Below are 18,531 nucleotides of genomic sequence, written 5' to 3' on the forward strand. Positions count from 1 at the left end.
TGGTGCCTGATTATTAGAAACTTATCTGGTGACTGTATGTTATTGGCTATTTTTTGAGTTTGATCAGCCACCAAAGGCATGTTTGCTGTGGCTTCTAGATCCTGTGCTGGTGGTACATTCACAAACCAAAAAACGTCAGATTTATCAGTACTAACCAAAAACACAAATCAGATCTTTAGGATTTGACCGGTCACCAGTTTGAGCTGATCAGGGTGAATATCAACTGGTACCAAATACAGGCCGATCTTTTGGCACAGCTATAATAAATATTGTGGCATGGTTAAATTTGAAATTAAAATGGTAACATTTGATCTCAGTCTAAATACAGAACACTGACTGATTTGAAACAACAATGGAATTTTTTTTTAATGTTATTTGACAATGTGCTTGTTTAAAATACACTGCTCATAAAAAAGGAAACACTCAATAACACATTCTAGATCTGAATGAATGAAATATTCTCATTGAATTCTTTGTTCTGAACAAAGTTGAATGTGCTGACAACAAAACCACACAAAATCTCATCTCGGTACCTAATGGCAGTCATGCTACCTCTGGTGAGCACATGGAGGGCTATGCAGCCCTCCAAAGAAATGCCACCCCACACCATTACTGACCCACTGCCAAACCGGTCATGCTGAAGGATGTTGCAGGCAGCAGATCGCTCTCTACAGCATGTCCAGAGTCTGTTACGTCTGTCACATGTGCTCAGTGTGAACCTGCTTTCATCTGTGAAGAGCACAGGGCGCCAGTGGTGATTTTGCCAATCCTGGTGTTCTCTGGCAAATGCCAAGCGTCCTGCACAGTGTTGGGCTGTGAGCACAACCCCCATCTGTGGACGTTGGGCTCTCATACCATCCTCATGGAGTTGGTTTCTAACCGTTTGTGCAGACACATGCACATTTGTGGCCTGCTGGAGGTCATTTTGCAGGGCTCTGGCAGTGCTCCTCCTGTTCCTACTTGCACAAAGGTGGAGTTAACGGTCCTGCTGCTGGGTTGTTGCCCTCCTACGGCCTCCTCCACGTCTCCTGGTGTACAGGCCTGTCTCCTGGTAGCGCCTCCAGCCTCTGGATATTACGCTGACAGACACATAGGCCTGTTGCGATAAACAATAAATCAATTAATTGCATGATAAATTAAAATGAGGTTGGTAATTTTCATTTGTTGGCATTATTGTTCCTTCGTGTCTCTCTCTCTTTCTACTGAAGACGCTGGATGACAAAAGGCTCAGCTCCGGTTCTCTTCAATGACTCCTCCCTTTTTCTTGGCGTAAAGGAGGCGTGGCCTATCGCGTCAGGTAGCCAGCCAAGGCACATCATCTTTTACTTCTGCAGCGTTAGCCCCTGTGAGGACTTAGCAAGCTAAAGAAACGCTGTTTGATATTGGGGGGGGGGAACAAAAAAGAATTGATTTCAAGGTTGAATGTAACAGCAGGGGTGTGGGAGCACTTCAGATTCAAACCAAATGACCGAGGTGAACTGCTGAACCTCTGCGAGCCAGTATGTCGCATTTGTGCTTTTGTCGCTGTGGGCTTTTGTTAGTTTGCACTTTTTGTTTATAAAACTGGCAGTTTTGTCCGTCTTCTCTATAAAACTAATGATTATTACTTTTTGAAGGGCAGTTTAGTTTACAGACTTAATAATCCATACCGTTTTGGTTGAATATAGGTTTTATTTTTGTTTTTTATTTTTATTTTTTTCAAGTGCATTTTTTGTTAACCCCTTACCACTCCACCTGAAAAAGCTCAAGCCTTTTGTGGTTCAAACTAAAGATTAGGCTCCATGTGAAGTTAACACTTTGAATCTTTTGCCTGAGCAGACAAAATGATTGTAACTTTAACCAATTAGTAGTTATTGAAGTGAAAACACAGAGATTTCAAGCATTTTTTTCCTCTCCTAGATTTTTCTCTTTTTTCATCAACTTACTGTACATGGAGGAAGGGTGTTGAGACCGGAAAAACCAAATGAGGCTGTAGAATGAAGTTTTATTGTCGTTAAGTTTAAATTTTAGAAAATTAGCACAAAAGAATCACTATAATTTAGATGTTTTTCTGAGGGAAAGTCCAGGTCCTATCTAAACTGTGCCAAATGGATATGTAACTTCAGAAAGCTCTAACTCCTACATGCTTCAACATACAGGCATCAGTGAGGGCTCAAATGAAAGGTGACGCTGAGACGAATCCTGTTCTGCAAATGAAGTCACTCTCAATATGAATATTATACAGTAGAGGATATATAAACACAATAAAATACTTATTTTTTCTGAAGTACATAATAAAAATTGTCCCAAAACAAGTTCAACTTGTCAAAACGTGTATTTACTGAAAAACAAGATGGAGGTGCTACGCCGTTTTCCTGACCNCAAAACGTGTATTTACTGAAAAAATATGAAAAAGTAATTACATTGAAACAAACTACTCACAAACTACTGCCACACATAAACTATTTACAAACCATTTCACTGTTTCTACTCCAAATTCAGTGTCCAGTTACATATTTTTAGGGTGCCCCCTTTAGTTGCACAAAGCTCCGGAGCTTTGCTGACATCACCGCTGCCACCTGCTCTGAATGCTCATTCAGCTCTTCCCGCTCTGGCTCGGAGTCACAGTATTATTTTATTGTAAATCCCAATAATGTATTTATTTATTTAGATTTATGTATACATATGCCTACAACTAACCTTGTCCTGTGGTTTGGTATGAGGCTGATATAGCCTAAGGCCTGCCATCTCATAAACAGCATTGCCTGCATAATAACTAGTTTCCAGTACACCGGAGTCTACAGACAACTTTTCCTCACTGTTGGATATATAAAAATTCTGTAAACCTTTATAAACACTTCAAATTCCACAAACTCATGCGGAGCAAGTTAGTTGTATCAAAAATGCAGCTCATTTGATTGCCCTCTGTGGCAATACCTACTGAATGCACTTAACAATAACTGCTGCAGTAATTTGTACACAATTTGTGGTAGTTGGGTTATTTTTGTTTCTTTATTTTACACATTTTTGTCATTACATTTTGTTGTTTAAAACATGGTACTATCAAAAAAAGAAAAAGCTCCAATCTTGGTTATTTATTATTATCCTCCAGCTCCAGTAGTAGTAGAATCTAGTCTTCTGTGTTTTAGCCTCTGTTTATCAGTATAGCAGTGTAAAAGCTAACTGGGTGCTACACAAGCAACACGTAAAAGCAGCTGATTTTTGTTCCACACCTATTTTGGTTCCACTCTGCTTGGTTCATTTCTTGCTTCATTTCTGAAGGTGCGAGATGTAGGTGGATCCATCAGGGTTTTACGAGTGGCTAAAGGCACCCTAAAAGACGAACTCTTCTACACCCTCATTTTGTGGAACTGTTTTATGAAAGTACTGTGTACTTTTGCACATGACCAATTCACTGCGGCTGGAGCACTAAAGCTGTCTGGAGCATCTTCATTAGGGTACAGACACTCTGTGTATGTAGAGAGTGAGGACGCACTGTCCCAGTCCCAAGCATGGAGCACTGTTGTGAAGAAGGCAGCTCGAAAACATAAGTGGCCTTCAAACGCAGTGGTGCAGAACGGCAGAGGAATGGACGTGCGTCCCAACAAGGAGCAGCGCAGAAATGTTGGAATATTTGGTACTGGAACTGTGGACAGCATTCCAGTGATTAGAACCAAACCGGTGAGTGTGTTTGCAACTCGGTTCTCTCCTGAGCTTGATGCTGGAACGCTATCTTCCTATCTCTCTGGAAAATTGGGGGAGCGTGTGACATGTCGGAGGATTGGCTCCAATCATGTCGGAGGATTGGCCAGCGGGCACTTATGTCCGCCGCTATTTTGAGGCGCGTAAATCCAGAGCTAAAACGGACAGTGAGACCTTCGGATCAGGGAGCGAGACTAAGTTACAACGCCGTGTTCCTGTGATTACATATGGCGCTTCAGGAGAGGAATCGTGTCCTAGCACGGAAATCCCTCATATATAAATAAACATTAATATAGCGTCATCAATGTGCGTAGGCTGCGTGTGGGACACACAGAAGCGGACAAATCACGCCGTCTTGTGGTGGATAAACTTCTGGAAGAGTGTGATGTATTGTGCCTCCAAGAAACTTTCCTACCTAAGCAGGACCTAGGAAGACTCAACACCCTGCACAAACATTTTTACGGTGCTGGTGAATCTACCACTGACTATAGCACCAAGTTCGTGCGGGGCAGAATTTCCGGTGGAGTTGCAGTGCTGTTGCATGAAAGATACGATCAGCTGATTAAAGTGATCAGACTGGATGTTGATTGGGCTATAGGACTTGAGTTCAGTTTTAGATTTTAGTGCCTATTGTAAAAGATAAGGCTGGTAAAATAAATAGCAAAGACAACTATCAGCCCATAGCTTTGGCCAGTATTTTATCAAAGGTTTTGGAGAGGGCTCTGTTAAGCAGAATCGAGATGTTTATAGCCACATCTGATAATCAGTTTGGTTTTAAAGCAAAACTTGGCACCGATATGTACATTTTTGCTCTCAAGGAAATCTTAGATCTATACAAGAGACATAACACTACAATTTTTGTGTTTTTTATGTTTATAGATGCATCAAAAGCATTTGATCATGTTAATCATGAAAAATTGTTTCACAAATTACATGAGAGAGGAGTTCCGAAATATTTACTAAGAATATTAGTGTATTGGTATGCTCACCAGAGTATGTCTGTAAAATGGGGATACTCTGTATCATCTTCTTTTTATGTGGGTAATGTTGTACGACAAGGTAGCATCTTGTCTCCTTGTCTTTTTAACCTATATATGGATGATTTATCTAAGCTGCTGAATCAATGTAGGACTGGCTGTCGGGTTGGTAATAGAACCATCAACCACCTGATGTATGCTGATGATCTTGTGTTATTTTGTCCATACAGTGATGGTCTGCAGCAACTGTTTTGGGTTTGCTCTCAATATGGGTTACAGCATGATATTAAATATAATGCAATAAAGATCAACATCATGATTGTCAAGAGCAAAGAAGATACTAAATTATCTTTCCCTGACTTCATCCTGTCCAGTAGCATCCTTCAGGTCACTGATGAGGTCAAATATTTGGGACATTACATCACCGCTGACCTGTCTGACGATAGAGATACTCACAGGCAGCGTTGTATTTAATATGTACAGGCTAATATACTTCTTCGGAAGTTCTCCATGTGTTCAGTATTTGTTAAAACTGCACTTTTTAAAGCATATTGTACTCCAATGTAGGGCTGGGCGATATGGTCTAAAAAACAATTCTCAATTTTTTTCATCCCAAATTCGATTTTCGATTTTAATCAATTTTCATCCTTCCTTTGCTTTCTTAAACAGAAATAACAAATTACAGAAAATATTTTCAAAACCTTTTATTTGAATCATCCCTTCTGGGACTGGCCCAGTTTTTGTCAACAAAATGTGCTGTTAAGCTCATATACGGCTCCATTGTTCGACTGGACCATAAGTCTGTTGTTGCAGAAAAAAAACGCACATCCTCCAGCTCTCCTGATATCTTTTCACGTGTGTTGTTGTACAGGTGTGGCAGGGAAAGTTCGGTGAAATGTTTGCGGCTAGGTAGCACATACCTGACATCCAAAGTTTTCAGCAGTTGAATAAAGCCGGGCTTTTCCACTGTATAAATAGGCACCATATCTTTTGTGATATAAAACCTGACGGGGTCTGTGATGGCTTTCCACCGGGCACTCGTCTTGTCGTAGCGAACGCAGTTTGAAAATGATTCTCCTAAGGTAGCTTGTCTTTTGGCGGTGCATTTTGGACTGCTGCTAGCTTGAGTTTGTCGCAAAGAGTAGCATCTCTCCCACTCCACAGAGTGCCTCTGTTTCAAGTGTTGAAACAAGTTTGTCGTACTCCCGCTTTTGCTAGCAACAGCCTTCAAACAGATTTTGCAGCGATCTGTTTGTTGCTCTAAGTCAGAGGCTGCGAAACCGAACCAGTTCCAGATAACAGAAGATACGGTGCCTTTTTTGGGAAGTAAATCCTCTTTGGTAGCTTCCATATTGTTGTGTCGTGTGCGTCTTGAGGGACGGGCGGGGCAGGGTGAAGTGAACTCCGAACTACGGAAGCCCCAAAGAGTGCACTCGGAGGAGTAAAAAAAAAATCCTGATTTTACCCAAATTAAATCTTTATAAAGAGAAAATTCGAATTAATCGATAAAATCGATTTATCGCCCAGCCCTACTCCAATGTATATAGCCCACCTGTGGCGGCGCTACAGGAAAAGCAGTATGAATAAATTTCAGGTCACTTATAATGATGGCATGAGGATGCTCCTTAGAGTGCCGCAATGGAGACGTGCCAGTCAGATATTTGTGAATGCCAGTGTACCAACTTGCGCTGCTGTGCTTTTAAACATTATGCACAGATGTATGTGTAGATTAACAGACTCTGCAAACAGCATAATTCAGACTTTGATCAATCCCGTTCAAAGCTCAATAAGGTTCTTCTCCAGTTTGTGGAATCACTGGTGTTTTAGTTTATATGTCAGTGAATGATTTTTTTTATTTTTATTTTTGTCAAGTTAAAACAGCAAATGGTGCATTTGTGGGTGCATTTGCTATCTCCACCCAATTGGCACATGCATCAGAGAGAATCAAGCGCACCCATCTCTTTCACTCAGGCCTTCAGAAGCCTATAAGGTAACTTGGCACACCTGTGCTCTTAATGATCTCTTCAGACAAAGAGCCTCAGCTTCAAGCTTCCACAGAGACACCACTGGTAGGAACTGGACTTTATATCATTTAATCTGCATTCTGTTAATGAAATGGGTTTATGTATTTGGAATGTAGTTTGTTTCTTTATTCACTGATAACTTAAAAGTAAATTAACATTTCCTGGAAAACTAGTTAATTAGTTCATTGTGATCTGAAATTGACTTTGTTTCATCTGTTTGTAGATTTTCAACCTGCTCTGTGACTTTAACTATCTTGACTACTCCATGTAAAGTCATGGTGGTTTTTGCACTGTCAGTTGGAAGAATCCAAAGGAAAAAAGAAAAGATAAATAAAAGATGTCGCTGAGATGAGTGGTTCCTGCGTTTCTTTGATGAGAGCAAGCCTTTTTCAAGTTTGGGCAGAAGCCGAGGTGGTTTAAAGAGAGGAAAACTTGACAATTTTATTATTTCTTATTTATATTTTACTTCATTTTTTATTGTTCTGTCTGTTTATGGACCATAATTGTGTCTAATAAAGAGGATTGATTGATTAAATAATGAATACTGCCCAACCCTGCTCAGAAAATCAGATTTTTGGATCTGCAGGTTTTGGTCAGCTTGTAACCACAGAGCAACCTGAACTCATGAATAAATCACTTGTCCGGCTCTAATTCAGGCCTCAGGCTCCTCCCTTCTGGTCTAAATCAGAGGTTTGTTTGATTTCATTTTTAGTTTTCTGCTTGACAGAGTGGTATGTGTATGGTTGAGTGATCAGCTTGTCTGCCTTGCAGGGTTTCCCCGCTCTGCTGTCTGTGGCTGGCAAGGTACCACCAAGGGACTCGGAGGTCAAATCTGGCTGACATCAAACTAATGAGTTCTGATAGAAAGCAGTGTGCTACCTGCTGGAAAAAATGGCCAACATTTTCCCCGTTTTTTCTCTGAAATACCTCACACACTTTAACCCTCCTGCCTTGCTGTTGACATGGATCTGGTGTGTCCTGTCAGAGGTTTATTCTTATAATGAATTGGTCTGTGATGGAAGACACTTACTGGATTAAACCAGATATCACAGGCTGGATCAGTGTTTGTCAGCAGCTCAGTGTCGTTTATTCTCAGACAGATGACAGACCAAAACCTAAAGCCACAAACATTCACAGTTGTTCAGAGTAGACTGCTTCAGATGTGCTGTTGCTGGTAGAATGTATTGTCACACAAATTAATTATACCCAAATTACTTTCTTAGAGCAGAAATTAAAGCACAGTATTTTATGATGAATTTATCTCTTAGTATCATTGTTATAAAGTTACTGATTGATTTAAAAAGATGTTAAAAAGTAATAAACGTCATCTGATGAGGTATTCATTTTTCATTCCTCCATATTATGATATTATTAGCACATTTTATTCCTAAAATAATTGTTTTTTTGTTTTTTTTAATGATAAATATTTGCCCCTCTAAACAATTCTGTATTTATTTTAATTATTAATTGTTTTTGTCCACACATTGTCTATATTGTCCATAACAGAGTCTGCCTGTCTATCTATCACGCTAGCAAAACAGTGGGTTAACTTCGCCAAAACAAGTTGCTTGACCTTTCATGGTCTCCGTAGTTCCCTTGCAGCGCGAGCACAGTGCAGCGGTTATGAGCGTTGAACATGAACGTGCGCTTTTTGCCGCGTACGCAGCACAGAGACGCAGGGGAACCGTATCTGATGGGGAACGTGGCTCAACGTAACAGAAGCAACTCGAGCACATTGCTGCCCCCTATATGTCAAGAGGACAAATAACACCTTTTCTGTTCAAATTGCCAACCCGCCACAGTGGCGTGTGTGTTGATCAAATTCACCCGCCACTTCAAATATTTACCCACATTTGGCCAGTGGCGGGTGCTAATTTCCACCCCTGGAATTTACTTATGGCTTAAGGACAACAAAGTTATTGTTTTGGTGGCCATCACAAAGCCCTGATGTCAATCCCATAGAAAATTAGTGGGCAGAGCTGAAACGGTGTGTGTGAGCAAGGCAGCCTACAAACCTGACTCAGTTCTGTCAAGAGGAATGGGACAAAATTTTTCTTTTTCTTTCTTCTTTTTCTTTTGGCTGTTCCCTTTTCAGGGGTCACCATATTGAGTCATCCTCCTCCATCTAACTCTGTCTTTCCCATCCTGTCCTCACTCCAGCTTCCATCATGTTTCTTTCCTGGCAGTTGCAACTCTAACATCCTTCTACTAATATACCCACTACATGCAGAGGAAGGCCTCTGCACATGTCTAAGTCATCACAGACAACCCAAACTACTTGAAATCCTGCACCTTTGTGACCTCCACTCTTTGTAGCCTCATTGTTCCACCTGCCTCCCTCTTATTCACACACATGTACTCTGTCTTTCTACAGCTGACTTTTATTCCTCATCTTTCAAGTGCATACCTTCACCTCTCTGAGTTCTCTTCCACCTGTTCTCACCACAGATCACAATGTCATCTGCAAACATCATAGTCCACAGGTATTCCTGCCTGACCTCATCTGTTAGTCTGTCCATCACCAGAGTAAACAAGAAGGGGCTCAAAACTGATCCTTGATGCAGTCCCACCTCCACATTGAAGCTATCTGTCACTCCTACAGCACACCTCACCACTGTCCTGTTGTCCTCATACATGTCCTGTACCAGTCTAACATGTTTCTCTGCTACTCCAGATGTCCTCATACAACACTACAGTTCGTCCCTCAGCACCCTGTCATATGATTTTTCTAAATCCACAAAAACACAATGCAGTTCTTTCTGACCCTTGCTGTACTTATCTATACACATCCTCAAAAATGGCATTTGTGGTGTTCTTTCTTGGCATGAAACCATACTGCTGCTCACAAATAGTCACCTCTTATCTAAGTCTAGCTTCCACAACTCTCTACCAGATCTTCAATGTGTGGCCAATCAACTTAATTCCCCTATAGCTGCTACAATTTTGTACATCACCCTTGTTCTTTAAAATTGGTACCGACACACTTCTCCTCCATTCCTCAGGCATTTTCTCACTCTCAAAAATGTCATTGAATAATCAAGTCAAAAACCTCACTGCCATCTCTCCTAGACATTTCCATTCCTCCACTGGTATGTCATCAGGTCCAACTGCCTTCCCCTTCTTCATCCTCTTCAAAGCTTAGCAGACTTCATCTTTACTCACCTTTTCCACTTCCTGGTCCACAGTTTCTATGGCCTCTACTCTCCTTACACTTTCATTGGGGCACAGATGTAGTCCCTGCATCTTCCGATCACAATCTCCTCACTTGTTAGAAAATTACAGTTTCTATCTTTAACAAGCCTAACTTGTTTCACGTCCTTTCCAGCCTGATTCCTCTTTCATGCCAATCAATACAAGTCTTTCTCTCCCTCCTTTGTGTCTAGCTTCATGTACAACTCATCATACAACTTCTGTTTTGCCTTTGCTACCTCCCTCTTTGCCCTATGCTGCATCTCCCTATATTCCTGTCTACTCTGTTCAGTCCTCTCACTCTCTCATTTTTCCTCGTCCAACCACTTCCTCTGAATAACTGCCTGCACTTCACTATTCCACCACCAAGTTTCATTATCTTTTCTCTGACCAGATGACATGCCAAGTATCTTTCTATCTGTCTCTCTAATCACTGTTGCTGTAGTAGTGCAGTCTTACCACCCAGAGCCTTTTGAATTCCTCACAATTCCTCCTGCAGCTGTGGGTCAGTGGTTAGAGCAGTCATCTTCCAATGAGAGAGTTGGAGTTTTGATTCCTGGCAGGAGTCACATGTCGAAATTCCTGGGCAAGACACTGAACCCCTCACTCCCTCCGATGCATGGAGTATATGAATGGAGTTTAAAGCACTGATTCTCCATAAAATTATTTAGTCAGATTAGCTTTATAGCTAGGAGATTATAGAGATTCAGTGCTGTATGAATGTCTGTGTGGATGGGTAAATTTTGGCACAGATTGTGTTGTAAAGTGCTTTGAGTAGCTTAATTGGCTAGAAAGCTGCTATATAAGTATAGTCCATTTACAACATTCTTCCTTCCTCAACTTCTACAACTTCTGTTTTCCACTTTTGCTTTTTTCCATCACCATAACAGTCATCCTACACACCACCATCTGATGCTGTCTGGTCAACCTCTCCCCTGCTACAACCTTACACTCCACAAGCTCCCTCAGGTTAGCTCTTCTACTCAGAATGTAGTCTACCTGTGTGCTCCTGCTTCCACTCTTACAGGTCACCCTGTGTTCCTACATCTTTTGAAAATAGGTATTGACTACAGCCATTTCCATCCTCTTGGCAAAATCCACCACCATCTGTCCTTCGTGGTTCCTTTCCTTGACACCAAACCTGCCCATCATTTCCTCATCTTCTCTGTTTCTTTTACCAACATGTCCATTCAAATCTGCTCTCTCTCACCACTCTCTCCTTCTTGGGAATACTCTGTCACTTCATTGAGATCTTTACAGAATTTCACTTTCTCTTCTACATCACAGCCAACCCGAGGAGCATAACCACTGACAACATTGAACATCAGACCTTCTGCTTCCATCTTCATACACATCACCCTATCTGACACTCTTTTCACCTTGACTACATTCCTTGCTAACTCCTCCTTCAGGACCACTCCTACTCCTGTTTATTTTCCTATCCACACCATGGTAAAACAGTTTAAAACCTGCCCCAAAGCTGCATGCCTTTCTGCCCTTCCACTTGACACACATAATACATCTACCTTCCTCCTCTACATCATGTTCGCCATCTTTCTATCTTTGCCTGTCATTGTTCCTAACTTTAAAGTTGCTACCCACAGTCCTACCCTCTTGACTTTTATTCTTTGTGGTCTTCGGCTAACAGTAGCACAATTTCCGCCGGCACCCTGTTTGTCAACAGCACTGGTGGTGGTTGTTATTAACCCAGGCTTTGACGGATCCAGTATGGTGTCGCTTGGATGAACGTTTGTTTTGGCAAAAATGTTTTCTGCAGGATGCCCTTCCTGACACAACCCTCAACATTTACTCAGGCTTGGGATTGGCGCGAGAGATACACTGGCTTATTCTCCCTAATGGCTGGTTTAGGAATGGCACAAAATTCCAGCAAAATATTGTGAGAAATTTGAGGACAGATTCCCACATGTCTGATCCAGTTAATCCTGGAACACAGGAATCACACAGTTTAAATAGAATGCTACCAAGTACTAAGAAAATATACTTGTAACTTTAAACAAAGTAATTAAACAATAATAAAATAAAAATATTTCATTTTGGGGGCATTTAACAAATATAGATATTTTTGGAAATCCTACCTGACCTAAATCAGGAAAGATTTAGTCTGATTTATTGTCAGACTGTGAAAAAAAAAAAAAAAAATGGTTGTCTTTTTTTGTATGTTGAAAAATGGTTTCAACTCTATGTGGTTCTTAGAGCTGGCTTTTTTCATTGTTTGTATTTATTTGTTTATTTATTTTTGCATTTCAGGTCACCTAAACAACATGCCTGTTTATATCCTGACAGATGGGACTGGAACAAGGGCCCAGATACCAGCACACCTGACGATGATTTCTATTTCTCTTATCAACACTAGCACCGACTGCACCAACAAAGTAGTCAAGGTTTGTTTTTTTAAAGGCTCATCGGGGCTTCAAACTGTTTATGATACTGGCCAAAGAAAATTTTGGAAGTATTTAAATCAGTTACAAAAGGATATTAGGACCACTCAGAGGAGAAAGCATAATTACAGGGAATATTTTTTTTTGTTGTGCGCTAATTTTGAAAATATTGGTAAAATGTTGAGATTGAAGTCAACTGGGATAAAGCTGAAATACTATTTCATGAATAAAGTGAAAAACAAAACAAGAATAAAGTCATTTTGAGATTGAAAGGGAAATCAAAAACCATGGAAGAATTTAAACGAAGCTCTACTATAGCCTTGTGTAAACAGTGACTTTATTCTTTAGAATAGGGTTTTAAAAAGGAAATTTTTTGGACCGTGACTCGCTCTTTGAACAATACGCAACCTGTAAATACCTTGGACAGAATTTAATTTCAAATATACTAAACAAATAATTTTTATGCGATCAAAGTTTACAAAAAGGAATTTTCTTGTAAATAAAAAAATTAAAAATTTTACAGTGATGGTTTGAGAAAGTGAATGTATGTTTTTTTGTTTGTTTTTTACTTTACTGATGAAATTGACCTCCTGAAAGGATGTTATTTGTCTTCACATGAGTTTTGTAGTCTGCCTCCATACAATTTATCAATAATGTTAATGAAATGCTAAAAACACTTTTACTTGTTTTTGGTTGGGGTTTAAAAGATAAACCTAATCTAAATTGTGCATTGTGTTTTGTTGTTTTTTTCTATTTTTGCTGTTTTTCCCCCTTTTTAAAATGAGATGAATTAACTGAAGAACTGTACTTTACCGAAATAAATAAACCAAACTGCTCTGTAAGCCTCTGATCAATCAAAAAATACAACCCTAATTCTGAAAAACTTTGAACACTGCAAAAAATGTAAATAAAAATAGAATGTACTGCTTTCAACTCTCATAAATCCATATTCTATTCTCAGTGGAACACAATAAAGATATGAAATACTAGAAGTTGACTGATATAAGTTTTTCTATAGCCATGTCAATCTTTAGAAATCAGGGCAGCCAATTATTTGAACTATCTCTATTTTATTTTAAATTAAGAAACCATACCACTTTGTGGAAAAAGGTAATTTTGATTTTGTTGGCAGCAACATTTCTCAAAAAATCTTGGGACAATACAGTGTGTCTTGTTTTAACAACAGTCTATAAACATACAGTGGTGTATTTAAAAGTATTTAGTCAGTCACAAATTGTGCAAGTTCTCCCACTTAAAAAGATGAGAGAGGCCTGTAATTGACATCATAGGTAGACCTCAACTATGAAAGACAAAATGTGAAAAAAAAATTCAGAAAATCACATTGTCTGAATTTTAAAGAATTTCTTTGCAAATAAGGGTGGAAAATAAGTATTTGGTCAATAACAAAAGTTCTTTTTAATACTTTGTAATATATCCTTTGTTGGCAATGACAGAGGTCAAACGGTTTCTGTAAGTCTTCTCAAGGTTGGCACACACCGTTGCTGGAATGTTGGCCCATTCCTCCAAGCAGATCTCCTCTAAAGCAGTGATGTTCTGGGGCTGGTGGCGGGCAGCATAGACTTTCAACTCCCTCCAAAGGTTTTAGATGGGGTTGAGATCTGGAGACTGGCTAGGGCACTCCAGGACCTTGAAATGCTTCTTAGGAAGCCACGCCTTTGTTGCCCTGGCAGTGTGCTTGGGATCATTGTCATGCTGAAAGACCCAGCCACGTTTCATCTTCAATGCCCTTTCTGATGGAAGGAGGTTTGCACTCAAAATCTCACAATACATGGCTCCATTCATTCTTTCATGTACATGGACCAGTTGTCCTGGTCCCTTTGCAGAGAAACAGCCCCAAAGCATGATATTGCCACCCCCATGCTTCACAGTTGGTATGGTGTTCTTTGGATGCAACTCAGCATTCACTCTCCTCCAAACACGACAAGTTGTGTTTATACTGGTGAGAAAAAAGAAGTTTTAGTATTCACTCCTTTCAGAGGAATCTCACCTGACCACTTTGTTTCTCTCATCGGATATTTTGATGTTGCAGAAAAGACGGACACACAAAACGAGTCCAAAGCAGAGGTTTAAAAACAAATCATACATTTATTTAAACATTCAGCTGAATGGAGACAACAACTCACCAACAAGAAGCAACAGCAACACGTTCCCAGTTGTGTCTGAAGTAATAAGCCCTTCCACTTCTGTTTATACTATAAAGCATACGATCATATCATGATGTCCTGGAACCTTCCGCCTCCCTCACCCCACTTACACAACTGTTCTTCGTGATTATTCTATCATAAGCTAATCGTGACCTTATTTCAGCAATCAAATCATTTTAGTGACATCGAAGTTTGTTTACATTTTATCGTAACCTACTTTTAACAATCAAATCATTTTAGCAATATCCAAGTTTGTTTATATTCTATCATTGACTAAGCATGACCTCATTTCTTAGCAATCAAAGTATCTTGATTATATTGTACAGGTTGAACTGCATTACCATTTAGCATTTGTACAAGCTTTACATTTTTGCACCTTTGTGAGATCCCCGTGAATAAAACATGTTATAAGGCTGTAATGAGTTTAACAGAAATGAGAAATGAACACGAACCATACTTTACAATACCAAACAGGTCTACTTTGGTTTCATCTGACCATATGACATTCTCCCAATACTCTTCTGGAACATCAACATGCTCTCTAGCAAACTTCAGACACGCCCGGATATGTACTGGCTTAAGCAGGGGGACACGTCTGGCACTGCAAGATCTGAGTCCTTGGCGGTGTAGTGTGTTACTGATGGTAGCCTTTGTTACTTTGATCCCAGCTTTCTGCAGGTCATTCACTAGGTTTCTCCGTGTGGTTCTGGGATTTTTGGTCACCATTCTTGTGATCATTCTGACCCCACTGGCTAAGATCTTGCGTGGAGCTCCTGATCGAGGGAGATTAGCAGTGGTCCTGTAGGTCTTCCATTTTCTGATTATCGCTCCCACAATAGATTTCTTCACACCAAGCTGCTTGCCTATTGCTGATTCAGTCTTACCAGCCTGATGCAGGTCCACAATTCTGTTTCTGGTGTCCTTCGACAGCTCTTTTGTCTTCACCATAGTGGAACTTGGAGTGTGACAGGTGTCTACCTATGATGTCAATTACAGGCCTTTCTCATCTTTTTAAGTGGGAGAACTTGCACAATTTGTGACTGACTAAATACTTTTTCCCCCACTGTATGGTAACTGAGGAGACCAGCTGCTAGAGTTGTTGGACGGAACTGTCCCATTCTTGTCTGATGAAAGATTGTAGCTGTTCAACAGTCGTGGGTCATTTTTGCTGGATTTTTCATTTCCTGATGAGTCAAATATTTTCAATTGGTGAGAAGTCTAAACTGCAGGCAGACCAGTTCAGAACCTGGCCTCTTTTGTTATGAAGCCATGTTGTTGTAATGGATGCTGTATGGGGCTTAGCATTACCCTTCTGAAATATTCAAGGCCTTTCCTGGAATTTAAAAAAAACAACATCTGAATATGAAGTAATGTTGCTCTAAAACCTGTATATACTTTTCTGTATTGATGGTGCCTGTCCAGATGTGTAAGCTCCCATGCCATAGGTGCATACCCATACACCTGAAAAATATGTAAGTGTTGGAACGTGTCTACTTTCAGTCTTTTAGGACCAAAACATAACATCCAATTGAGTGGTCACACCTCCCTATTATAACTTTAGGTTACTTTTGTAACCCCGGTTCTCTGAGTAGCATGAGTGAGTGTCTCACATTGGGAACGCCCCAGGCGTGACCTCATCAGAAGCTCCTATTACATTATGCCAACCAGGATTGGCTGGAGATACGCTCGTCAGCGTCAGAGAGGGCAGAGTCCCTCCCCCTATAAATAGGGCTGACGCTGCACTGAGACTTTATTCAAAAACGTTCACCTCTTCCTCGCAACGTCAGAGCAAGGAGGGTGGCCTGGTGAGACACTCACTCTTGCTACTCAGAGAACCGGGGTTACGAAAGTAACCTAAAGTTCTCTTTCATAGCATTTGTTTCGTGTCTCACATTGGGAACGAAAAATACTGACTCCCGTATTGCTCAGCAGAACACACACTATGTGCCAGCTGTTATTTTATTATTTTATTTACCAGCCACAGGTACTCCTAGTGCTTGGTGCTTAAACGGAGTACTGAATGAGCCAGTGATGATGCTGTGACATCAAGCTTGTAAAACTGAGTGAATGTGTGAGAGGAGGCCCAGCTTGCTGCGGCACAAATGTCCTGCAGGGACACCCCTCTCAGCAAGGCCCATGAAGAGCTTAAGCCCCTTGTAGAATGGGCACGCAGCCCCTCTGGAGGCTGAAGCCCTTTTGAGGTATAGGCTAAAGAAATTGCAGCAGTGATCCAGTGGGCAAGTTGCTGTTTGGACACTGGTTTCCCATAATGGTTCTTAGCCCAAGAGACAAACAACTGGTCACTTTTCCTGACCTGCTTTGTTTTATCTAGATAGATATCCAAAGCACGCACAGGGCAAAGGTTGTGTAGCTTCTCCTCCTCCTGTGAGGAGAAAGGAGGGGGATAAAAAGCCACTAACTCAATTGGTGAATACGACCCCAACACTTTAGGCTCAAAGGCAGGGTTGGGGAGCAAAACCACCTTAGTTTTGTCCGGAGAAAACTTTGTACAACACGAGTGGACAGACAGAGCGTGGATTTCACCCACACGCTTTGTAGAGACCAAAGCCAACAGAAGTGCTGTTTTTAAAGTTACAAATTTTAATTCCACTCGATCCAGAGGCTCGAAGGGGGAGGCAGCCAGCGCATCCAGCACCAGGGGTAAATCCCATGATGGCACCATGGGTCTCGAGACAGGGAGCTTCCTGTGAGCCCCCCACATAAACCGACCCACTAAGGGATGCTGGCCTGCAGTTTTTCCCTCAAAACCCACATGGCAGGCTGAAATTGCAGCCAAATACACATTGATAGTGGAAAAAGCCTTCCCCTTATCAATCAGGTTCTGTAGAAAGGATAAAATCACAGCCACAGAACACTGAAATGGGATTTCCTGAATCTCAGAGCACCATTTTTCAAAAATAGACCACTTGTACTCATACAGAGATCTTGTTGCAGGAGCTCTAGCACTCTGTATTGTCTCAATGACATTCTGTGGGAGCCCTACAGATTGCAGATTGAACCACTCACGGGCCAGGCCCATAGAGCCAGCCTTTCTGGGTGGGGGTGAAAGATCTGACCTTGAGCCTGAGACAGCAGATCCTTGCGAGTGGGCAGGGGCCACAGATCCTCCCGGAGAAGCTGTGTTATCTCTGCTAACCAGTGTTTTGACGGCCAGTGGGGTGCAATGAGGATCATTGTTAAGTTTTCTGCTCGTACCCTCGCTAGTGTTGGTGAAATGAGAGCTATGGGAGGGAAGGCATTGAGCAGAGCCCGAGGCCACCTGTGGGCTAGTGCGTCCACCCCCAGCGGTGCATCCTGATCGTGCAGGGAGAAATACAGGGGACACTGTTTGTTCTCCCTCGAGGCAAATAGGTCCACGGGTGGTTGTCCGTACCTCTGCCAGACCAGCCTGGTCACTTCTGGGTGAAGTTTCCACTCTGCATACAGTGGGTTCCCTCTGGAGAGAAGGTCTGCTCCACAGTTCAGGACTCCTGGGACATGAGTTGCTCTTAAGGACAGGAGGTGTTTGCTGCTCCAAATGATCAGTTTGTGAGCAAGCATGTGCAGCTTTAATGATCTCAACCCCCCCTGCCTGTTGATATAAGCCACCACGGTGGTGTTGTCCGTTCTGATCAGCACATGGTGACCTCTCAGGAGTGGAAGGAAGTGTTTCAGTGTCAAGTGAACAGCCAGCAGCTCTAGGAAGTTGATGTGGGCTGACCGCACATCTGGGCCCCAAGACCCGTTCACCATGTTTCGTTCGAACAAACCTCCCCAGCCAGTCAGGGAGGCATCTGTTGTAACAACTTTTCTGTTCTGCACCACTCCCATCGGCACGCCCTGCGTCAACACATTGGGGTTCCGCCACGGATGCAGTGCTGCCTTGCAGGCTGCAGAAACCCTCACTCTGTGAGAACTCTGTGGGTTCGGCCTCTGATGAGAGGCCACCCAGCGTTGGACTCCTTTCATATGGAGACGCCCAAGTGGGACCACTGTTAATGCTGAGGCCATCAGGCCTAAAAGCCTTCTGCAGAGTCTGACCGACACCAGATGTCCTCTGTGAAACATGGACAGGCAGTCCACTATTGTTTTTACT

General features: G+C 41.6%; 1 protein-coding gene across 7 annotated transcripts in view; it reads left to right on the forward strand.

Annotated features, from left to right (window-relative positions):
- pot1 (protection of telomeres 1 homolog) overlaps positions 1 to 18,531 on the forward strand; it is a 134,741-nt gene that overhangs the window by 17,851 nt on the left and 98,359 nt on the right. For 5 of the 7 annotated variants that reach the window (XM_037980784.1, XM_017435587.3, XM_037980788.1 and 2 more), the window contains exon 2: positions 12,140 to 12,273. In XM_037980784.1, coding sequence (XP_037836712.1) covers positions 12,154 to 12,273 — 120 coding nt within the window. In that variant the 5' untranslated portion in view covers positions 12,140 to 12,153. Of the gene's footprint in view, positions 1 to 6,675; positions 6,728 to 10,821; positions 10,841 to 12,139; positions 12,274 to 18,531 lie in introns of those variants that run through there. The other 2 variants (XM_037980785.1, XM_037980786.1) reach the window with 2 other exon arrangements.

The sequence above is a fragment of the Kryptolebias marmoratus genome, linkage group LG17 (assembly GCF_001649575.2).
Source record: "Kryptolebias marmoratus isolate JLee-2015 linkage group LG17, ASM164957v2, whole genome shotgun sequence".
Classification (NCBI taxonomy): Eukaryota; Metazoa; Chordata; class Actinopteri; order Cyprinodontiformes; family Rivulidae; genus Kryptolebias; species Kryptolebias marmoratus.